The 24,881-nt window shown below is 38.7% G+C and overlaps 1 protein-coding gene across 1 annotated transcript in view; it reads right to left on the bottom strand.

Moving 5' to 3' along the window:
- vwa8 (von Willebrand factor A domain containing 8) overlaps positions 1 to 22,562 on the bottom strand; it is an 89,001-nt gene extending 66,439 nt beyond the window's left edge. The window contains exons 1-12 of the mRNA XM_080903307.1: positions 22,292 to 22,562; positions 20,650 to 20,727; positions 20,431 to 20,561; positions 19,554 to 19,664; positions 5,472 to 5,639; positions 4,624 to 4,788; positions 4,204 to 4,253; positions 4,007 to 4,115; positions 3,803 to 3,907; positions 3,549 to 3,677; positions 834 to 968; positions 672 to 749 (exon numbers count right to left, since the gene is read on the bottom strand). Of these exons, the coding sequence (XP_080759433.1) occupies positions 672 to 749; positions 834 to 968; positions 3,549 to 3,677; positions 3,803 to 3,907; positions 4,007 to 4,115; positions 4,204 to 4,253; positions 4,624 to 4,788; positions 5,472 to 5,639; positions 19,554 to 19,664; positions 20,431 to 20,561; positions 20,650 to 20,727; positions 22,292 to 22,430 (1,398 nt within the window). The 5' untranslated portion in view covers positions 22,431 to 22,562. The remainder of the gene's footprint in view (positions 1 to 671; positions 750 to 833; positions 969 to 3,548; positions 3,678 to 3,802; positions 3,908 to 4,006; positions 4,116 to 4,203; positions 4,254 to 4,623; positions 4,789 to 5,471; positions 5,640 to 19,553; positions 19,665 to 20,430; positions 20,562 to 20,649; positions 20,728 to 22,291) is intronic.
- Between the last annotated feature and the right edge of the window lie 2,319 nt (positions 22,563 to 24,881).

Below are 24,881 nucleotides of genomic sequence, written 5' to 3'. Positions count from 1 at the left end.
ACTAATTTATTCAAGTCAGAGAATGTTGCATATAATTAAATGTTTTGCTTGATGCATAAAGTTAAAAGATTAAAACTGATAAAACAAGTTAAAAAAAGAGACTTTTCCATTTGATTACATTTTGTATGATGGATTATGTAGAAAAAGTAGAATTGGGCTGAAAGATCTATCACTTTATCACCTACTCAGGTTGTAAATCGTGTTTTTAAAAAGTAACTAAGTAACTAAGTAATTAATTACTTTTGAAAATAAGTAATCAGTAAAGTAACGGGATTACTTTTTGGGGGAGTAATCAGTAATTAGTTACTGATTACTTTTTTCAAGTAACTTGACCAACACTGCTGGTAATAATATTTTTCCCTGACATTATAAATACATTATTAGATTAGCATATATTTACTGCCTAAGTGATACTGCTTTAATTTGCAAACTAAGACAGATATATACATAATGCACAGAAGTATCTGTAAAAAGAAATACTGCAAAATCTTTTACAATGTAGGTCAAAGGGATGACAGATGGTGAAAGATATGACTGTGGCATTAATTATTCGGGGTCTGTGACGCAAATGTTTGGTGGTTACATTCGTACTTCCCCTCATGCTCTGCAGACAACTCAAAACTTCAGAAATAATCATATTTTTGAACATTTTAAAGACCAGACGTTTTTACCTGGTAGAGCATGACAGGCTCCATGCTGTAACCCAGCATCTCAGCAAACTCTCTGGCAATCACCGACTTGCCGCAACCCTAGAAATAAAAGAAGGTATTCGTTATTAAAATCAGATTCACTATGTGCATTGTATGTGTATATGTATATCAAGTGTTAGCCACCTTAGGTCCTATCAGACATATGTCCTTAACCATGTGCGACTGTATTATCTCGGCCAACAACTGGGAGTGGCTTGGTGTATGAATGTAGGTGGGACTGCTTTTGGGTGGACGTGGCTCCTTAACGCCTGCTGGAACCTGAAGTTTCATAAACAGGAGAAACAAGCATGAAGGAGGCAAACAACAGCAGCGGCATCTGGTGAAGCCTGACATTTTACCCTGTGTGGGAAGAAAAAAAAAGTAAAAAAGAAAGTAAAAATATGTTTAGCTCCCTTTATGGTTACTTTCTTATGACTGGCTGCCCCTCACAGACAAGTTTGCACAGCTGGTGTGCAGAGTTTTGTGCTTGCAGCCAGCACTGTGTGCATATTAAGGATGTTTCCCTTTATTGACTTAGTACAAAAACTAGAAAAAACACACATACCACTCCCTCAGTGGGTGAGAGTGGTATGTGTGTGATGGTTTATATCGATATTTTGGTTTTGCTGCCCCCAGACTTGGGTCATTCCACCACGGTCATCCAGACATCACCTGGAGTGGCTCTGTGCCCCACAGATTAAGAACCACTGCCCTAAACAAATCCGTGATTCACAGATTCACGGCCGAACAGCTGGAAACAAAATTCATTATTTTTTAAGAACTCTGCGTTAAACAAGCAAAAAAAACCCACTACATATTAGGAGCCAACACAGTTCCTGCCACACATGAAGAAAGTGCAGCCTCAAAGAGTTAACCAGAGTGATATCATTTGTTTACCTGCAGGATCCACACCACTATTTTTAGTAGTCTGAAAGGATGTCTGTTTTTCCAAACACTATGCAGTAACATTCACACGCACTGCTGCTTTTTTATCTAACATGAAAAATTAATGACTGATAAACATGTTGCCTTAACAAAATTTACATTCAGCTACAGAGTGTCAGTGAGAGATAAGACGGTCAAGCTACTGATACAGTGTGTCTGCCTGTCTGTCCGTGTGTGGTCTGCGACGTGATAATGGGCATCTCTATAAAAGGATGACTTAATCACTCTGCATGTTTTTTGATTCATAATGAAGCCTAATGCTTGCACTCATTAGGATCGATTACACTATAGATTTGCTTTATGCATTTTTTTTATACATTAAATGCTTTTTATTGTTAATGTTTGAATGGACTAATGGAAATTTAATACAGTGACTTTTATCTGAAAAATGCAGGATGGGTTTTCTGCAAAATCTAACCCGTCAATGCAACGCTTCAGTGACTCTCACATTGTCAAACGTGAGAAACGCTAGCTAACAGTTGCTTAGTAAATGAGCCTGCTAATCATAAATATCAATAATGACTAACTGTGACTATTGTAAACGACTCACGACTCCAGCTAGCACAGAAAAATTACACAGTATCTTAAGAAAAAAAAACCCAGTGAAATAAGTACATAAGGCTGGCTAATTTAAGACTGACACATAGTTGTAATGAATTTGACCAAATTATAAGCCATATCAATGTTGTACGATTTGTGTTAGTCAGAGCTGGCTGGCTAACCGCGTAATATGTATGCTAACCTTGCCAGACAGTTAAATCTGCACAGCGTGCAAACTAGACTTTAGCTTAAATGTTTACTGCAAACGGTGACCAAAAAATAAAACCAACAAGGACGTATTTAAAACTGCTGTTCCTTTGATGACCACTTGAGGTCAGCTCCAAAGACACTAATCTCCACTGACTCACATATCAAAATGCTCAACTTTACAGCAGAAATACAGTATGTCTATGTCATGGTATGAAAAGAAATGGTATTTAAAAAAAGAAGAAAAAATTGCTATCTTGAAATTAGGGTGTTTTTTTCTTCACTCATTGTATTAAGGTCTAAAGGTTGGTCTTGATGCATACTCAATTTGGCCGTAGCGTTTTCAGTGGGAGAAACATTTCGTCACTCATCCAAGTGACGTCTTCAGTCTCAGCTGACCACTGATCTTTGACCACTGATCTTTGGCGGAGTCATTTACATGAAACGGGAAAGACCATCTCTGAAATGAGGAGGGGGCCTAAGTGTACATCTTTTCCCATCTTACTTTGCCGTGATTGCAGCCATTCCCCAACTCTCTGTGAATGGTACTCATTGCCATCAATCAATGATCACTGATCAATGGTCTTTGATGAGTGGTTATGACAATTTGCAGATCAAGGAACTGACCTCACATCCCACTGTTCATTCAGTGGGCTAGATTTGTGCAAATGTGCTGTTTATAAAGTTGGGGAAACCTGCAGTCAGCTGAGACCGAAGAAGTCACTTGGATGATGACGCAGCGTTTCTCCCACTGAAAACGCTACATCCAGAATCAGTCTTTTGGGGTCTAAAGGTTGGGTAATAATTGCGCTGTCCACAGAGGTTGCTTGACTTTATGTGTTCTGCTCGTCCCTCTGGAGCATCTTTGAAATGCTTATTTGAAGAAATACAACTTGATTTGTTTATGTCTAATTAGTGAATTAAATTATATCCTTCATTGATTTCTAACATCGTGATACTAATTGGGTATCTGTGTCTTTGCAATGATCCCAACTTGCAAACCAAGCTGGTTAGCTGATAAGCTACAGTCCAATAAACAAGAAGACAACTACCACACCTCTAAATTCAAGGCTTCAAAATAAAAGTTCACAAAGCAGTGGGCGATGTCATGCTGGCTATGTCTGTCTTTTATATGTAGTCTATGGTGTACACCCAGACTGCTGGTACCTGAAAGGTGATGTCTTTGTCCACTACATGTAAAGTGATGTCTGCATGGCCTTCTACATCTTTTGCCGTGGACACACTCAAAATGGTGGTGGGTGCTGGCTGACGATGACCATCCAGAAGCTCAAATCGCTGTGAAAGAATGCATATAAAGCAAAACTGATGCCTTCAATCAACCATATGATGTTCAGGTTATATCAAGCATGCACCTGAGGTAAAACCATATACAGACACTTTAACATCACATCTTGACTTACACTGAGTACACCCTCAACAGCAGTGCGACCGTCCTTGCCCAACATACTGTTATATGGATAAAGCCTATGGAGCAGTTGCTGGGAGGATAGCATTGGGAAAGAGTTCTGGAAAAGGACAGAAAAGTCACACAGGCACTAGTAACTTTAAAACAAATTCTCCTTTAAATTTTTGGCTTTCATTTTTCTATCTCGCTCCTGTCTCACCAGGACATGAAGGACAGGAAGCAGGTTGTCCACAGGAAAGTCAGGAAGGCCTAGGCTGGATGATTCCTGGGAGCATAGCGTAGTAGCTAGTGAGAGCAGCTGGGAAACTCTGACACACAGGAAACAACACAATACTGCATGAAGACACAGACCATCAAAGAATACTCGCACTTCAGTATGCATCTACCTAAATGTACCTTTCTGCAGCGACATTTGGTCCTGCTGAGTACAGCAACTCCAACTGGTCCTGAAAATATACAGAAGAAAACAAGACTTAAATATCCTCAAAGTCTCACAAATTTACCGCAGAACACTGTTGGCTGAGAGGCCAGAGAGAAAGAAAACAAAAGCTCAATACTTAAATTCCAGAACAAATCCAAAACTAATATATCCTCTAGTATTATCGCTAATTTTCTTCAGTATAATAACATTTCAGTATGTTGTACAAAGTGTGTTATGTTTATTATCAGAGTGCATAAAAGGAAAATTTGTATCGGTTCGTCTCTTTCTCCCCCACAGCCACACCTTTCTTATCTTATTGAAGCTTTCAGATCTTATTGAAGCTTTCAGCTTGCAGATTACTTTCTTTTAAGTAATCCATAAATTCCTGGATTGACCTTGAATGGTAGGTAATAGACGTCTCTAGCCTGGAAGCGAGAGCGGAGAGGAGGATCCAGCGGATTGCCTTTGTACTTGGGTACAGGAAGACCAAGCGCGATGACCCGAAAGTCCTCGCTTACGCGGACAATCTTCCAGCTGTCCAGCTCTTCTTTGGTGTGCTCCTGAAATGCATCAAGGTAAGAAATGGCCTATAACTTTCTTTCATCTCACACATTTGATATTAAATGCTATTTTTATCCAAAAGGCTGCAGCTCCAAAGCTCCATGTGACAAGTACAGACTCTGAATGTCGCACAGCAGCAGGATTTATAGCAACAGCATTTTTTTCCCTCAAAACACAACAAGAGCACTGTAGGAGTAGTGTGGAAATTCACTGCTTAAGTGGGAATTTACATATAGACATGACTCCATAAACAACAGCCAGCATTATAAAAAATAATAACAGCGCCCCCTGAGGCTCCCAGTAGATGAACCTGTGCTAGAAATGTGAAAATCCGAGGTAATATCCTTCTTGAGTTATCGCATTTTCACCTTGACCTGGAAGTTAAGATGACCAATATTTGAACGTGTCTGACATTTTTAGTGAATGCACCTAAGTGTCAATTTGAAAATCGTATGTCGCCTTGATCTTGAATTATCATGTTCACAAACTTGGGTGCCCACACTGCCCAGGGATTCGTCCAGCGTGGCAACAATAGCCCATCAAACTTTTACAGCTGAGGGGTTAAAAAAAGTTAATGCCTCAGCTGTTGTTACCTAAAAAGATTAGTCCCATGTGTAAGTTCTAGTTTAGAAATTAGCCGTGGGAAGTGTTTGACTTGTGCAGGCGAGTGTGCTGCTCTGACCTGCAGCAGCTTGTCATAACGCTCCGCTGACATGAGGAAGCGGCCATCCTCCAGCTGCATCTCTCGATTCTCCAGCAGGTTGTTAAGAACAGGCAGGACGTTCCTCTCAGCTTTCTCCAGCCCCTCCAGGACCAGGACTCGGCCTCTTATTGCGGCCCTTACAGCACACTAGGAAAAAGCATTAAAAGTCAAGACAAAGCGATGAAGTCAATCAATACTTCAGAAATAATAGGAGAGGAAGGGGAAGGATGTTGTAAACTCTTCCAACACATGATGAGTTTTGCCTCAGGTCAAATCTGTCGCTCCACTGTACAGGATGACCTCTGATCTCTGGGCTAAAAGCTTTTGTACAGACAGGGAATCTGACCTTCCACCAGTCCTCATTGTGCATACTCTATATAAGACAGTATAAGCTTCCGATAAAGCTTTTCCTGAGGTTGTCCTCATCTGTGTTTGTCCTCCAAGCTACTCAGAAACTTTCAAACCAGTCTCTGCTGTTTTAAGAACCTCTATTTTCTCCCACCAAATGTGGGATAAAACATCTCAAGTTTATACAGTGTGTGTGCAAATGCATGTGTCTGCGCACATTTCTGCAGAAATCAAAAAGCACGTCTGACGTCAAGAGGCAGGAAACTTTAGCTGTCTGGGTGGACCGCAGAGCGAGCGGCTATGTAATTAGGTTAACATGTAAATGCGTGGCAGGTTGTGTGGGAAGCAGAGCCATAAAACTATAGTGAGGACCAGATGCTCTATATTTAACTCTTGATCCATTTTCGGCACCAACGCTGTAATCAGATAATTGTTAGAAATGTAAATGACGCAGGATGTAGAGTAGGAGAGAGAGAAAGAGAGAGGCAGGGAAGCACAGAGGGGCCTTGTGCTATGTCTGACACCAGCCATGCGGAAAAAAAGAAAACATCCCACCAAATGCTTTTAGCCACTTAGAAATGTTAGAAATGTCACAGAACAGTGAATGTGTAATATTAATGTTGCTAGAACTATTAAAAAAAAAGAAAAAAAAGAGTTAAAAGTCTACAGAGACATCACTTCCTATAACATCTCTTTGTGTTATATGTGATGTTTCATTTTTTTTCATAATGCTATGTGTATGAATCAAAAAGCTTCTGTTCCTAATTTACCTACTTCATGCACATACAGAAGCATGTTTTCCCCAATGTGTTTGCAGGTCACAACATAGACTGTATACAAACGCTAGATGCAGCATCAGGTACGTCCAAGTTCATTAAACCTGCATTCTTTGAAATGACCAGTAAAGGGCAACTACCTAGTGGCAATTTCTCTAGTGATTTATGACCTCAGTAAGTATTTTCCTAATAGATTTATTGTCAGTAGTTTCCAGTCTTAATGAATGCAATATGATGTTCATAGTACGCTGTATTTTGAATAAGAAAAGACTACAAAGAAGGGAATCCTTCAGAGCTTGTGACTGAAAAGTCGCTACTACACAAGTGTGCAGTCTGCTCATTTTCTCAGACAGGTCTACCTATGCCCATCATGTCACATCAGTTTAAAAAACAATAAAACAAACCAGAATGGCGATGGCAAACACAAACTCTTAAGTTGAGACTTTCAAAACAAGAGTCCACAAACCAAAATGGGTCAAGACTCCAGTTAACAAGGGTCCAAAACCATTTTAAGCTTTAATGGTAGGTTGAGAACCTAAAAAAGAACAAATTTAACACAACTCAAGCTGAAAATAAATTTGAATGATTTTTTAATAAATGGCCTAGCATGATATAAAAAAAGTTTTAAAAAATCAACCCTAGATAATATTTTTAATGTCACATAATATCCAATAAAATAATTTTAAATGTCCCACAAACCAGATTTTTAGAGTCTGATGTCTTCAGGCTCTGCTCTTGTTCCAGAACCTTTCAAATTAAATCAATTAGACTGCTTGAGTCCTGAACAAAAAGGTTTTCCATTATTTCCGGATTTTTGGCTTCTAATTTGACAACAAACCTCTATTTACTCTGTGGTAATTCAGCCACAGCAGTGAGTTTTGTTTCCCCCATGGGGCCAGCCCTTTAACTTTAACTAGTGGAAATAAGAGAATCCAGTTTTCTTGTGGATACCTTTGAATTATATTTATATTTAATTATAACTACATGTGATATTTAATTGCAAGTTTTTTTGTTTTTGTTTAATTTTTTGTGTTGGAAAAAATTTTGTACTTTAAAAAGACTTTTCCAACATGTAACTCTGCCTAGAAAGTGTAGAAAGTGCATCCTGTCAAATGATTTCAGCACAGCTGTACGTTTGGGTTCAGATTCAGCTCCAGTGGAGGTGGAAGGCTTTTTATTACTGTAATAGAGACTTATTTGTAGACTGGGTTTGAGGTAAGCTGCCTTACATAAGAGCCAGCTAAATGAAGAAGGGTGACTGGGAAATGTCAAAAATATAACAAGCATGCGATTACATCCATGTGACTCCTTCATGCATACTTTGAGGGTAGGGTGATGCTTGGAATGAAGGAGGAAGGGTGAAAAAAAGAAAAAAAAAGAAAAAAGACCAAGAACCAGAGATAGAAAATGAAGTGGAAGGATGGGAGGGGAGGGACAGCTTAAGCTCAGGGACTGACACGTTAAGCCTGAATATAGGGCTCCAAATCAGCACAGACCCCTGAGGAATACTTGGATGTTCTAGTTAACACACAAACGCACACCTCCTACAAAACTATTCTCAAAGAGAAAAGCTCTCTAATTTGCACCCACACATCTCCAGTCCATAAAACAAATGTTGGAAAATATAATATGTACACAGTGTTATTGCACCAGACACATGGCACAGGACTCATAATCCACAACATCCCAACAACATAAAACCTTTCCACTGGACGTTTGAATGTAGGAAAGCCCACAAATAAGCAATCTTTCACCCCATTTATTAACATCAATAATGCTGTTTCTATGGAAACAATGGACAATGTTTTGATTTAGATAAAGAGGTGGGAGGAAGATGAGCCTCAGGCAGAGGAAGTTGGATGAGTTGGCTAGCTTTTCTTGTTCCAGGGAAAGATGTGCACTGATAGAAACAAAACTATTAAAGTCATTAAGGGATGAAGACTGTTTAATCAAACAACTTGATCATGCATATTTTTCACAAATGGTTATTCCCAGTTTCAGTTTGTGTCTATGGTTAAATGATTTTCCATGAAAACTCTCAAAACTGATTTTCTAATGTTCTAACAGAGCAGATGATCCGACTATACAATGCTACCTTACTTAAGTTACGGGGAAGTGTTGCAGCCCTAATCCAGGGTTTGAGTCCATGTTTGGTTTATCACTGAACCAGTGATACAAGTGAATATGCAGATATTCATAAAACAGTTACAGCATTTTCAACAACTCTGTTGGAGCTTTGATGGACTGGCGACCTGTCCAACAGCCTTTTGTGCTACGGATTGGTAGCCACTAAAATATAGCAGTTTCCTTTATGAACTTGACCATTTATCTACATTACATGCACATCTAGGATTCAGAATCACCAGTTAACCTAACATTCATGTCTTTGGACTGTGGGAGAGCGCTAGAGCACCCAGAGGAAACCCAAGTAGGCACAAGGAGAACGTGCAAACTCCACACAGAAAAGCTCAGCCAGCCGCTGGGTTTGAACCAGGAAACCTCTTGCTATGAGTACTAGTTACTTCATAGCAAACCTAGGAAAATAGGTGGATAGACATATGGATAACAGTTAAAAATTTCAGCATGACTTCAGCATCCCTTCCATATCCAGTCATATAAAAGGACCAATGCTGGAAGAAAATTCCCTCAACATGACTAAATGCTGTTAATTTCAACTAATGAAGAGTGTGTGTTGGGACTACTTCCTATTTCAGTACATTGTGTTGACAATTATAAAATGTGAAAAATAAACTTAAATTGAACATATTAATAAAGTACCTAGTATCTCAAATCCAATCATTTGCCCCAGTTGTTATATGTAATTTAGGCATTTTGTCATGGTAAACAAACCCAGGTTGTAAGATTTACAACGGCTGTTGAAACTGATTCTACTCTCATCAGAGAGTACAAAGCTCCGAATTCATGAGTTATTTTTCAAAGGCGTCTGGATTCTATTAATGCTAAAGCTTGGGGAAGGGGAATCATAGCTGCACTGGTAAAATATGGAGGAGTGCACTGATGCATGCTATTTCTATAACTGCCCAATAAACAGTTAAGCTGTATTAGCCTGAGGTCATGCTAATAATAACATAGTCAACCTGGTACCTTCTACATTAAGGTGCCCACAACGGCCCGGTGTCGAGGCCAGCCAAACATCTTTATTGTAGGTCACACCTGTTTTAATCTCTTAATTTCCTGTCATCTCTCTACTGACAGACTCAAATAAAAGCTTAGTTCATGCAGAAGACGCTACTGATAACAGTCAATATTGCTTCTAGTGTTTGTTTAGTGTGGCACACCAAAGCACCTTTTCCCTCTTAAATTTGCTTACAGTTGTGTGTGACATCTAAAAATAGTCTATTCCTCTTATCTGGACTACATTGTACGCATGAATGTTGGATTGCTTTGGTTATGAAAAATAAAAAACAAGTCTGGTTTTATAGAAGTCACGTTATGGGATAAGAGCTCTTTTTTCCCCACGGTCTACACCCTGAGTAAATCCTTTACTGATAAGTTTGGTCTCTGTCACCAGTTTCAAGTCACTGATTATAATATGACTTTCATTGTCTAAACCATGGTCCAGGGATATATATACACACACATATAACAATTGTTGTAATCCTATATAATTTTGATATTTTTTTCCACAGGTAGTTCACAGAGCCGAGGTCATAAATCACTAGAGTGTACAGAGCTGTTTATACTTCATTCACATTGAGACCTTCTGGTAAAATATCTTTTTAAATTTCTGCTCTGTAAGTATCCCTTAACTGGATGCCCCATTCTCTAATTATTTTTTTCTTGTAAGTTGATCAAATGTCTTAAAACATTTTCCCTCTATGAGTGGAGTGGTCTGGAAGAGCCACAGGCAAACATTTTATAATGAAATTGCATTGTGTCACATAGATGGAACCCTGCCATTCAATTTAGTAAAAGGAGTCACAAGCATCAAAATGATAAACTTAACAAAATCTGCTGGAGGTGAACAAAACTACCACGTCAGCAGTGTGAAGGCACTAATGGCTGATTTGTGCTGGAACACAAACAAGCTGCCTCGCTTTATCAAACCATAAAACTGCTCAGTACACTGCTCATGTGTAGGAAATGCTGCTTCTTTGATGTGTTTACTCCTGATGCATTAACAAGGAACTCAATGCATATACATATTCATAAAACCACTTTCTCAGAGCACTAAGAGCAGTGAAGACAGTGGAGTAGCACTACAGTAAGTGGACTCCCTTCCAGCTGCAGTCTAATTATAAGAAAGCCTAATAAGCTGCTAGTCTGTTCCAGGAGAGCAGCTTTCTGAGTAAAGTTTAAGGAATAAATGTGCTGAAAATAAAACGTGAAAAACTTCCCCGTTTCCATGGAGCTGATGTCTGAACTGTTACACAACTGATTTATTTTTTACGCAGATGAAGCCATGTGCTAATTAGTCGTGGATAATGACATGACTGACTAAATGTTAATTATCACAGCTTATTATCAGTTGTGACTCTTTGAAGCCCAATGCCACAGTTTAATGATCAGCCTAATCTGGATGTAACAGTGCGGCCCTTAGCGGCTGGAAACACAGTGAGATGGACCAAGGCAAGTGTAGTGGAACAAAGTATTTATTTGCTATACAGCTCTCCTTACAACAATTAACTTGTCGAGCTTCTTCACAGCACAAAAATCCATCCTCTAATGAGGACTGGCAGCCTTAAATATGTTCAGCTGTCACAGACTTAACCATTATTCCACTCTCAGGTAAATTCTTAAATCCCAACCTTCCACCACAGTATACAATATATCAATAAGAATAAATAAATACATTTTCACATTTACATATTAATAAATATTTCACACTTTAATGTTACACCAAACCCAATATTATAAAAACCCAGAAACCCAAGCACAAAAAGATTCACCACACTCTCTTTACCAATGGTCTCTCCCGGAACCTTTAAATGGTGTCTGGACCCCCGGGGAAACATTTGCCCAAACACCTTAAAGAGGACACAGGCAAGAAAGGTGAGTAATCATTATCTTACAAACACCTATTTGCACCACTTTTATCCCTAGATTTCACACACACACTTGCATTAGTTTTCCTTACTGGTAAACCTTGATCACAATCACCATTCTTCTCTCCTGACAGACAACCACCACATTCCTTGATGAGGAGCAGCTGTGCCGGATCTGAAATAAGGCTACCAACTGATTTTAGAATTCCCAATAAATAGTCAATAAATATTTAAACTTCTTGTGTGCAAATCCATGCTTAAAGTGCAATGCTAAATAAAGTGCTTGATAAGGTGCTTTTAATAAAGTGAAAGGTGTGCTCTAAAGTGCTATACAGATAATATAATATAAATAAATGCAGTAAGGGAGTCCTCTTCCTTACACTGGACTTAGCTTTTCTTCCCATTTCATAATTCGTTTTTCTGTAGCTGTGAGACAATAAATGGAGATGGATGGAAAACACAAAGTTCTCCTTAGAGAAACTGGCCTGGATAATGAGGAACTGCTGGTTTCTATGAGGTGCCGTAAGGGACATTATTACTGAAACGCTCTCACACACACAACTGAAACGCTCTCACACACACTACTGAAACGCTCTCACACACACTACTGAAACGCTCTCACACACACTACTGAAACGCTCTCACACACACTACTGAAACGCTCTCACACACACTACTGAAATTTTAGCTCTCACACACACTACTGAAATTTTAGCTCTCACACACACAACTGAAACGCTCTCACACACACACACAACTGAAATTTTAGCTCTCACACACACTACTGAAACGCTCTCACACACACTACTGAAACGCTCTCACACACACTACTGAAACGCTCTCACACACACTACTGAAATTTTAGCTCTCACACACACTACTGAAATTTTAGCTCTCACACACACTACTGAAACGCTCTCACACACACTACTGAAATTTTAGCTCTCACACACACTACTGAAACGCTCTCACACACACTACTGAAATTTTAGCTCTCACACACACAACTGAAACGCTCTCACACACACACTACTGAAACGCTCTCACACACACTACTGAAATTTTAGCTCTCACACACACAACTGAAACGCTCTCACACACACTACTGAAATTTTAGCTCTCACACACACACTACTGAAACGCTCTCACACACACACTACTGAAACGCTCTCACACACATTACTGAAACGCTCTCACACACACTACTGAAATTTTAGCTCTCACACACTACTGAAACGCTCTCACACACACTACTGAAACGCTCTCACACACACACACAACTGAAATTTTAGCTCTCACACACACACAACTGAAAATTTAGCTCTCACACACACTACTGAAACGCTCTCACACACACTACTGAAACGCTCTCACACACACACACAACTGAAATTTTAGCTCTCACACACACACAACTGAAAATTTAGCTCTCACACACACTACTGAAACGCTCTCACACACACACACAACTGAAATTTTAGCTCTCACACACACACTACTGAAATTTTAGCTCTCACACACACTACTGAAACGCTCTCACACACACTACTGAAATTTTAGCTCTCACACACACTACTGAAACGCTCTCACACACACTACTGAAACGCTCTCACACACACACACAACTGAAATTTTAGCTCTCACACACACTACTGAAACGCTCTCACACACACACACAACTGAAATTTTAGCTCTCACACACACTACTGAAACGCTCTCACACACACAACTGAAACGCTCTCACACACACTACTGAAACGCTCTCACACACACACAACTGAAATTTTAGCTCTCACACACACAACTGAAACGCTCTCACACACACAACTGAAACGCTCTCACACACACTACTGAAACGCTCTCACACACACCACTGAAACCAGAGGCATTTCTGCTGAACAGGAAGTTGTTTCCTGACAAGGAAACTGATGGAAAAAGTGGTATATTTCAAAACACTACAAGGATTTCTACTCAGCAACCTGCTAGTACAGCAGTCCCCAACCTTTTTTGCGCCACGTAAACAATATAAAAATAAAAAAACGATAAATACCATGAAAACCATAAATAGAAATGTGTTCGAATTTTTGTGGAGGAATAAAACCCATTACATAGAAAGATCTCAGCTTGTGAAGGGATACAATAAAGGTGGTATCAAAACTCCAGAATTGGAATTTATGGTTGGCACCCTTAGAATTAAATGGTTAAAATCTTGTCTGTCACAGCCAGACTCTACTTAGCTCCACATCCCATGATTCTTGTTTAATAAAATAGTATACAGGATTAGAATTTATTTTGAAATGTGATTTTGCGGCAAATAAAATCCCCATAAAGATATCAAACTTTATAAAACAGACGTTGCATTTTTGGGAAAATGAGATTTACCCACAACTTCTCCCCATAATTCAACCTTATGGAATAATAGGGTAATAACACTTAATCAAAAATCTATTTTCAAGAGTGACTGGTTTGAACAAAAATATTATATTCATAACAGATTTGTTGGATGATAACGGTGTCATTCTAAGTTACACAGACTTTTCAGAAAAATATTGTCTAAACTGTTCTCAAAGAGAATATAACAAATTTTGTGAACTGGTCCCACTGCCTCTGCTTCATTTGATTAAAATTTTTATGATATACAATAATTTCTCATCAGTGCTCCCAAATTTATTGCTAGGGCAATGTCAGCTGTTTGATAAAAATGCAATAAGAAATTTGTTAGTAGTTTCTTCAAAGACAAAATATTTCATAGTTACAACAGAATGGTTACATGGCATGGTTCTAATTTAGTTATTTCATATACACTGGATAAAGCATACTAAAAATTTATGAAATAGCCTATTCTACCTAAAGTTAAAGAAACACACTTTAAACAAAACTAATACTGTGGCAGAATTTCTAAAAAAAGAGATTTGGCTTTGAGGTGGATCAGTGTTCTTTTTGTACTGATGAAAATGAAACCCTAGAACATCTTTTTTTTTCCTATGCCCTATCACACAATGTATTTGGTGCAACTTAAAAAATTGGATTTCCCTAAATATTAATGATGTGCCACTGTTTGACTTACATCATAATTTTTTTTATATGGATCATCTAGCATTGGATGTCTCAGACATTATTAACATCATCATACTTGTTGAGTATTGCAGCATCGACAGCGATCAACTCGAAGGAAAATGACGACGGAGGCAAAAATGTCCTTAATATTTTTGGGAACTTTATTCCTCATCAACATGCGGCAAAACTTTTCTCATGAGTGCCATTTTCGTTGTGGTATACTTTTTTTTTTCTTAGGGGCGTGATAACGCAGCATCCGTGCTCTTACAATGAAACAGTGCCTCCTTGTGGTGGCAACTAAAATACTGTCTCTGTTAAACCACAGTAACCATAATGCAGTTAAACACTGTACAACATGAGTACACACAATGAATATCTTAACAATACTTTTGAGTAAATATCATATCCATTGTGCTAAATGGAGGAACGCTAAGCCTTCTCTCCCTGGTTTTTTTGATGATTTTAAGATATTTTTCTTTGCTAAAAAAAAGACAAAAAGCACATATGCCAAAAAAATAACCAGGATAATGCACGTCTCCCGCTATTCTAAATTTTGACTTATGCTGAGGCTAATATATTGTTAAGTAATGCAGCTGTCTCACTAAGGTCCAGAATCGATTTGTTCCACGATTCGATTCAATTCAATTCGATTTGATTATGGGGAATTTTGACAGTCAGAAATATTATAATTCAGATCAGTACATTTACATATTTTTGTATTTAAAAAAAGGAAGCTGACACACGCAAGACTTTATCAAAGGTGTGAGCATCACAGCAGATGCCTTTGTGTCAAAGTAGCTGAAGATAAAACACATAAAAACATGAAGGTGGTTTTCCTGGCCTGGGATTTTATAAAAAATATTCTGCAGTACATCAAAAACGAAAGAAAACCATTAATCAACATATGAACGTTACCTCTGACGTTACAGCGGTTTTATTAGAGACACGGCTAACGTTTTGCATTTTGCATAATTTTAAAAAGTTTAAATTTATTCAGTATTGAACGGCAGAAATTAGGTTTTCTTTTCGGAAGTATGTAAAATGAAACAAAAAAAAAAACAGCGGCCGACTGCGCTGTAAACAACAGTAGACTTGTGCATAACAAGCAAGCGAATAATACAGAAAACAGATTTTTAGACGGGAAACTGTTCTTGAAGTACAGAGAGAGAGAAAGAGAGAGAGAGGGCTGTGCATGACGTGCGATTTTATCGTGGTGGAAGCAAAACAGTGAAGGAATTCATGACGATGTTTATGTGAAGCGCAGTTTGGATCTTCTTTTGCTGCTGGTTCAGTCAATATTGTTTGGAGAGAGATCAAACTAACAGCTTTAGAATCGGCGCAAAAACGGCGTGAAAACAAAGCGCGGACCTGCCGACAGATCAGAGTCAGCGAGCTGTCGGCTTTCAGCCCCGACCGTGTCCGTGCTGTCGGGTGAGAGAAAGGCGACATCTCACTGATTCTGATCCGCGGGTCCGCGCTGTGTGTTTACGTCTTTGTGCAGAAGCCCTGTACCTGCTCTCATTTACTGTCTTAGCTGTTTGGTGGTTGTTGAAATTTTGTGAGGTTTCACCAGAGATTCTGGCATTTCGGGTAAAATAAATTTATATTAAAAAATCGATTCAGGATTTTAATGAATCGATTTCACGTTATCCAAGCCAGAATCGATTTTAATCAATAAATCGATTATAAAAACCCACCCCTAACTAACAGGTTGCTGAGTAGACATCTGTGTAGTGGTTTGTTTGAAATCTAACACTTTTTCCTTCAGTTTCCTTGTCAAGAATTAACTTCCTGTTTAACTGAAATGCCTTCCTGTTTAACTGAAATGCCTTCCTGTTTAACTGAAATGCCTTCCTGTTCGACTGAAACACCTTCCTGTTTAACTGAAATGCCTTCCTGTTCGACTGAAACGCCTTCCTGTTCGACTGAAACGCCTTCCTGTTCAACTGAAATGCCTTGGTTTTTCAGTAGTGTGTGTGAGAGCTAAAATTTCAGTAGTGTGTGTGAGAGCGTTTCAGTAGTGTGTGTGAGAGCTAAAATTTCAGTAGTGTGTGTGAGAGCGTTTCAGTAGTGTGTGTGAGAGCTAAAATTTCAGTTGTGTGTGTGAGAGCGTTTCAGTAGTGTGTGTGAGAGCTAAAATTTCAGTAGTGTGTGTGAGAGCGTTTCAGTAGTGTGTGTGAGAGCTAAAATTTCAGTAGTGTGTGTGAGAGCGTTTCAGTAGTGTGTGTGAGAGCGTTTCAGTAGTGTGTGTGAGAGCGTTTCAGTAGTGTGTGTGAGAGCTAAAATTTCAGTAGTGTGTGTGAGAGCGTTTCAGTAGTGTGTGTGAGAGCTAAAATTTCAGTAGTGTGTGTGAGAGCGTTTCAGTAGTGTGTGAGAGCGTTTCAGTAGTGTGTGTGAGAGCGTTTCAGTAGTGTGTGTGAGAGCGTTTCAGTAGTGTGTGTGAGAGCGTTTCAGTAGTGTGTGTGAGAGTGTTTCAGTAGTGTGTGTGAGAGCGTTTCAGTAGTGTGTGTGAGAGCGTTTCAGTAATAATGTCCCTTACGGCACCTCATAGGTTTCTATGGTTACTCAACTTACAGAGTCCACACAGAATGGAGGCATATGTTTGCCGAAAGCCTCGATCGATCAAAAAGGAGCATGGAAAGCAAGAGAATGAAATTTGGAAGAGTGCAAAACTGTGGTGAAGCAACATTTTGTGTTACTATGTTTCATGCGAGGACAAGGTGCACTCAGTTAATGTTCTACTCACACTCCAAGCTGTGTTTGCCTTCAACTGTGGTTTTAATGGTTCTGTCGTATTACACAAACACATAGCCAGAAACTCATGACTGTACATTTTTATTATTGTAATTAATGCAGAAAAAGCAATCCCAAATCTTTCAGTTGTATTTAGCACACAGGCCATGCACCTAGCATACATCCAGGCACGTGCAGAGGGGGGGGGCTAGAGGGGCTTGAGCACCCGCCCCTTTCCTGATGGGTGCCCAAAGTGCCCTTTTGTTGAGGCAACTTTTTTTTTTAAATTATTTAAAAAAAATTTTAATGTGTGTGTGCGTGCGGAGTCCTGTCTGTGCCCCTCAACAATAATATTTAACTATTAATCACAGTTTTGCTAAATAAAAGGATCTGGCTTGCATCAGTCACATGATCACATTTAACCAATGACTGCCCTTGACGGCAGAACGCGCTGGTTACGAGCCGGGAACGAGCTCACAAAGAGCACGCGCATTTTTTGCGGTCCGGAGCTGTAGGAGAAACACAAGTTAACTCAGAGACACAGACTGATGCGACAAAACCAGTAAGTAGGTGTACAGCGTACACTGTAGTGTGTAGCACCCAGGAGTATTAGCTTATTACGTACACGTTGGTAAGCTGTCTTGTTGCAACTGACGAACTGAAACAAACGAGCGTGCTGTGTGTGCAACAGCGCGACAAACATTACCTGTCCTTTTATTAACTGCACAAGTAGTGCTGGTCATAGCTGCTGGCTACCTGTGTAAGGCTGTCATGGGTCTGTAGCTCTGTCACCGTTTTAGGGAACATATTTAGTTTTAAAGTATTTAGAAACATATTTAGTTTTAAAGTAAGTTTCCGGGCTTTTCCTGCCTTTCTGGAGGGATTATATTTCACTAAAAAACGATCTAATATGCATGTCCACATAATTATGCATTATTATAATTATAATATATTAAAAACACACGCTGTATTTTAAAGAACATACATTAAGAAGCAGATTATATTAGATTTATATTTTAAATAAGACAAAATTTGGATTTTACAGCAGTAAGATTATTGTATCTCTACAGTTTAAAAATGTAATAAGCTTTCTCCCTGCACAGAGTGGATAGTGAAACAAATGGAATCATCATAATGACATTATTTCATATTTATTACTTCCCCCTACTCATTGCTTTATTATTGTAGCTCTAGTAATAAATAATAATGTAAGGATTCTGGATCAGCACCAAGATGCCCATAGTATATACAGTATTCTGAAGGAGGTCTAAAATGTCATTGTGCGTGCGTGCATGTGTGTGTTTTATTTAGATGGATTTTAAAAAAAAATATTACTCATGATATAATATTGTCCAGACATGCCTGGTAAGGACATGAGGAGGAAACAGTAGGAGCTGTGTGAGGCTACTAAAGGCAGTGCTATAACATTTTTCTGTCATCATTTTATTATAGATTAAGTGCAAGAGTTGTTAGGTGTGGATAATTAGATTATAGTTTATTGCAATAGCAAGTTGTGCCTTGTTCTCAGATAGACAGCAAGTGGAGAGTGATATATGAAATGATGGGATGGAAGGAAGAAGAAAAGCAAAGAGTGATTCACAGTCTAGTTTATTTCTCAGTTTTTTGTTGCCTTATGGTTCCAAGTGCTGTCACCAATCTTTGCATTTTGTTATTATCTCATGACACTTGTTTAATCAGCTACCATCTCTCCTGTGGACTTTTTACTGTCTACAGTCTCAGATCAACACAGCCCTGCCCTCCAGCACTATCAGCAGCAACCCCTCAACAGCAACATTGTACCCATCAGGTAAAGCATTGGCTACGTTTGCTTTGCCTTGTTGCCCATATTAGATTCTTGATGAATGTGTGTTGTTGTTATTCAGCCTGGTTCAATGTGCCCCTTTTTAACTTTGAGCACCTGTCCCTTTAAACCTCTCTGCACGGCCCTGCATACATCCAGCTGTTGTGGCAATTGATTTGGCTTTGTGATGCATAATGCACAACTAAAATAAAACAATATTTCAGAAAACACAATATTATACTTTACAGCTTTCATCAAAAATAATTCAAATGTCGATGTAAAGTGGATTTATGTCGAAGCCTGCATATTAGACTGTGTACAATCCATTAAATAAGCTTACCTGGTCTATGTAGAAGGCCGTCCCCGATCGAATCTCTCTCCTCTGTTTGAGGTCGGTCTCTGTGGTGTCCCTGGACAAAGCGACATACTCCACTTCCCGTTTAGTCAACTCCTAGTCAAGAGCAAGAGAACAAGTTTGGCTTGTTAAAAGATAAAAGCATATTCTCTGGCTTATCTGATTCCAAATAATATGATAGAATTGTAAAAATAAATCAAATTACTATGCGTATCCTGCAAAGACACTCCTAGTCCATCGTTTATTAGAACAAACCTGGTAGAGCACAATTTACTCTTTACTTTGGTGCCGAATTTGTATAAAAGTTCCCATCGCACTATTAGAATGATACAACTTTATATTTATCTTATTAAAGCTATGCAATGTTTTAAAACTGCATTTACATTTCACTACTTTTGACTGTATGAACTTCTGCACTTTCTGAATTTTGCCACTTTGACAAATAATCGTTCTAAGGATGCTGCACTAGAATAAGACCTGTGTGGGAGTTACTGTGAGCCATGTACACATTTCCACAAAGGTCAGTGAATTTACTTTAGGCAAGCCACACGGTCAAGCTCAGCCACGATCCCTGAAAATCAGCAAGTGCTTAGTTACTCCACATCTGCAAGTCGCTTTGCAACCAAAGCCAAAACTATGGCATCTACAATACTGAACCGCAGTTCCATCTTCCATATCACGGTAATGTTTAATGATTGTTTAGCAACAAGTGAGCAGGAAAAACATCAGAATAATGGAGTTTTTAATTTTTGTTCATGGTTCAGTCCTAATCACATGATCAAAACTGTGGTTTAAAGAAAAAAAAGAAAAAGATACTCCTCTTTTATATTGAGTGTTTCAGTGTGTAACATGGAGGACTCACAAGGTACTGCATAGCTATGGATCTTCTCAGGGGTCCTGGGGGGCCAATGAGGAACACATCCTGACCCAAAAGGTCTTTCTGCATAATCCATCGGAGGTGTTGAGCCACCGTCTGAGGTAGGGAGTCTGAAACTGGCCAAAAAAAAAAAGCAAAAAGGAAACGTTTTATGCTGACATACCTATAGGCTTTGTTGTGACATACACACAGAAGATTACCTACTGTGTTTCACAGGAACAAGCTCTGGATTCTGGGGTGGCTTGAGTTTGTAAGTGATCTCACCAATCTTCACTGTGTCACCTGTAAAGGAACAGGATGACCAATGCATGCAAGATGGTTTTTGACAGACAAGTCAAGTCATAATCACAACAGTAGAGTTGATTTTATATTCACATTAGTGTTAGTCTTTGATGAAGGTACAATAAAAAATAAAGATATAAAAAAAAAACACTTCTCAAACAGTTTCGGTTTAACAATATGGTTTTATTAGATTTGCAAATCACTGCATTCTGTTTTTATTCAAATTTTACAGTGTCACAATCTTTTTGGAAACTGTTCACTTACTTAACTTTTGACTTGCATAAGTTTCAAGTATATAAAAGGCAGCTGACTCAGGGGTATGAATCAGTGTTGTGCACTGTGTTGTCCCCCTCCCCCTGGCAAGACTGTCCTATGTTGGTAATAATGTAGTAAGGTTCCAGAAAACCTGGTGCGAATCCCTGGACAGATCTGTGGTGCATCTCAGGGTGAACATAGAGACAGGCAACAGTTCACACTCTTGCATGATCTAATAATTATTTGTCTTTCCTGAAGTTTGCTCTCAAACTTAAGATTTACTCTCCCAGAATGGAATTAAGCTGCTTCTGCTCAGCTCTGCTGAGAATCAATAAAGCAATGGTCGGGACTTCCAGTCAATCAATCAATAAATAAATTAAAACATGATTATAGAAATCAAAATCTTATTTGGTTTTCATATATCCTATTTTCAGTGATATCAACTTTAATAGCAGAAAATTAACTAGGCATATAATTATTTTTTCTCTCTTTTTTGCCATATTTTTCAAGTATCCTTCGTGAAGCCTGGAGAACTATTCCTGAAGACTATTTAAAGAATTTACATGAAAGTTGCCCAAGAGAGTTATGGCTAATGAATGAAGGTGATCATACACACTTTGGTTTTGCCTTAAATACTGTCTGTATAATTTCCTTTCCCATTTTCCTATCAAATTTCTAAAGAAATGAGCGGCAGCCCAGGACTTTTGCACAGCACTGTAAATATAAAATTGAGTTATTTGTATTAACTATTACAAAAGGTTGATATTAAGATGCAAGTTTCAGCTTCAGGTTTAATTAGCATACATCGTTAACTAAGATTTTGATGTAAATCAGGTTTTAAAAGGTGTCCGGAAAAAAAACAATACATTTAAAATGGTGTTTGGAACTAAATGTGACAGAAGTATTGCCGTTATTTCAGCATGCTCCAGTTTAAAGAGCAACACGTGTGTTATACGTGGCTAAGTACCATGTTCCAACCTTTCACCTAGTGCAAGGTAAATGCATCGACTGTCTCACTAGATCACTTCTCACTTCAGATGCTGAGCTTACACCGTTTTCCTCTACGTGGAACAAACTATATATTCAACAGTATTTTTGCTACCAAGGAGCCACCGCAGTGTGATTCCTGCCCCATTAGACAACAGCTATTTATTTAGCCAGTTAGCTGTCACCAGACACATGTGTTCCTATTTCCAGCTGAAAACAAACTGAAAACACCTGTTCACTGGCTGTATACGTGGCATTACAACTTAAATGAAACAATGAAATGAAACAAGTGAAATGGCATTACAACTTAAAGGCCGGTTACCTGAGGCTGTGTTCAGAAGTTTGACCTCATGAGTTCTGAACATCCAGCCGTCTCTTCCCAGGACACAACCCAAAATATACCGCACCCTTCTTGCAGCAACAGCCGCAGCTGTGCCGCCACATAAAATTTGGGAGTGCATGTTCAAAATGTCTACGTTATCATACAAAACCTAACAATGAAAAAAATTAGCAGGCTGTCTTTTAAAACGGTCTGACCCGCGGCCTTATTCCCATTTCACAACAAGCGTCAGCTCATTTTTTCGGAGTCGGAAATAAATAACAGAAGGACCAAATGGTCCGACAAACAAGTCTTCCGTGGGAATACCATTTTAATTGAAAAGTGTTCCGTTCGCGCCGATAATTTTTGCAATATTACTAAGATTCTGTTGTTTAAAAAAAGCATAGTTTTGTTTAGTAATATTTTAGGTTATTAATTTGGCACCTGGTTGTTTCAACTGGCTTTGGCTAATAAAGAAGGCTACAAATATTGTTTATTGAAAATAACATTTTTTTGTCTTTTGGAATATGTTATGCCCAAATAACTCTTTACAATATATTCTAATTTTAGTGGCTTTATTAATCTGAATCTATTCATTTATTTGCTGATTCTGCTGTCCCCTCTTCAAATAAAATCCATTCTTGGATTCAAGTTTTTAAAGTAGAAGTGGACATAACAAATAAACACATGCTGAACCATCTAACAAGGTAAATACCAATTTAACATTGGTGATGTTAAGTGGTAAATCCTGCATGATTAACCATGCAACTCCTCCAATTCTCTAAACGTAAATTTTAAGAAATCGCTGCTAAAAATTATAGAAAGTTCTGGAAGTTCATTGTCGAGATTATCCCCAACCATTTTTGTTAACTCACAGAAATGTCCTTTTTTAAATTTATTTATTTTACTGTGGATGCATTGTATTAAAAAAAATAAAACAACATTAAAGTAGATAGTGAAAAAACAGGAACTTTTCTCTCATTTAATTATTTTTTTTTTCTCTTTCTTCATCACTGTGCTGTAGTATGAATGGCTTGGAGAAGATCTTTATCAGGAGGACAAACTTTAAAATGTACCAAAATACAGTTGAAAGTACTAAATTTATCCCCTCCTTCACATTTTCCATAGACTACAAATGGGACGGATTGGAGTCTTTGCTGTCCAATTCTGGCCCCCTGGGCCTTATGTTTGAAAGCCTAGAATTAGATTATCAATATAGCATATTTAGAAACAAAACTTTACAGAAAACACAACAATAACAATATTATAACAGAACAAAATTGATCCGGGAGGAGATAGAAACCCAGCCTCAGAGAGTCTCAAGCTAGTGCACTCCTTCTGTGCCAAATCAAACACATGGCAACCCCTTGGGAGATAAGGAAACAGCCAAAGCACCTCTTTATATTTACAAAGCAAAGCACTGGCCGAAGCTGTGGCGAAGGGCAAGGGTGGCACCAGCGCCATGTGAATTATTCAATTCAATTCAATTCAATCTTTACGTCCATATTTTAAAAAGAACAATAACACAACATATAAACCATAATAAAAATGATAAAATCTTTTTTAAAATATAAAACCATAATATACATAAAAACCACAGTTACTTAAAAAGAAATCAATAAATACACAAACAACCAGTCCTTCCTCATGCTGGATGAGTAATGGGAACCACTCACTGTCTGATCTGTGAGTGCTAAAATTATACTCTTAGCCATCCAGTCGTTCTCTAAAAGTAAACATTAACTTTCTTAAAAGTGCTTTAAAAGTGCAAACACCCACAGCTACAAATATCTGCATGTTATATGATGGCCCATCGTTCACATCTGCACGTAGCTGGACTGGCCATCGGGCATACAGGGCATTTGCCTGGTGGGCCGATGGGTTTTTTATTGTTTTACTCTGATGTTTGGTGGTGGCTATGGCGGAGCTTCCACAGAGGCCAGCAGGTGGATGAGGGAAAGTGGAGGAAGGGACCCGTGGTGGCCGCCGGGTCGGCCGCGTTTCGTATTGGGCTGAAAAGGAACGCGATCTGTCCCGTACTTCAGCTAGAATGAAAAAAAGACACAAGTTACGAGTTATTCTGTGTCTTTAGGCTGTCAGCTGCCTCTACTTCTCTCATTCTCTCTCCCTTTCTCTGCTGTTGCTACTTCAGTCACGAAACTGGCTTTTCTCTCTTGTTTGTTTATTGCCCACTTCGCGCCAGAAACAGGAAACCAGCAGTGGTTGCGCTAAACAACAGCAGCACGTTTAACCTTGATCAGCTGTTGTTAGAATTTATTAAATATTACTCTCTAGTATCAGCTGATGTTTGCTGGAGCCACAGCTGTAAAAGCTGCTGGTCATGATATGTGGTGAGAGGGAAACATGAAGATGAAAACAGGAGATGTCCTTACTGAATCATCAGAGCTGTAAAGGTGATGGAGAAACAAGTTTACCTTTTAGGTGACATGAATGAGTTGAAGGGAAGTTATAAACTGTTTCTGAGAGACAACTTACACCAGGATCCTTTTTTACGTAGCTGACAGCTGGTAACTGTGCAGGGGCGGGTCTAGCAAAGTTTTGCCAGGGGGCCAGGAAGGGCATTAACAGGGAA

This window comes from Rhamphochromis sp. 'chilingali', assembly GCF_963969265.1.
Source record: "Rhamphochromis sp. 'chilingali' genome assembly, chromosome: 14".
Taxonomy (NCBI): domain Eukaryota; kingdom Metazoa; phylum Chordata; class Actinopteri; order Cichliformes; family Cichlidae; genus Rhamphochromis; species Rhamphochromis sp. 'chilingali'.
Note: the sequence above shows the minus strand (reverse complement) of the source record. Positions and strands in the feature narration are given on the sequence as shown.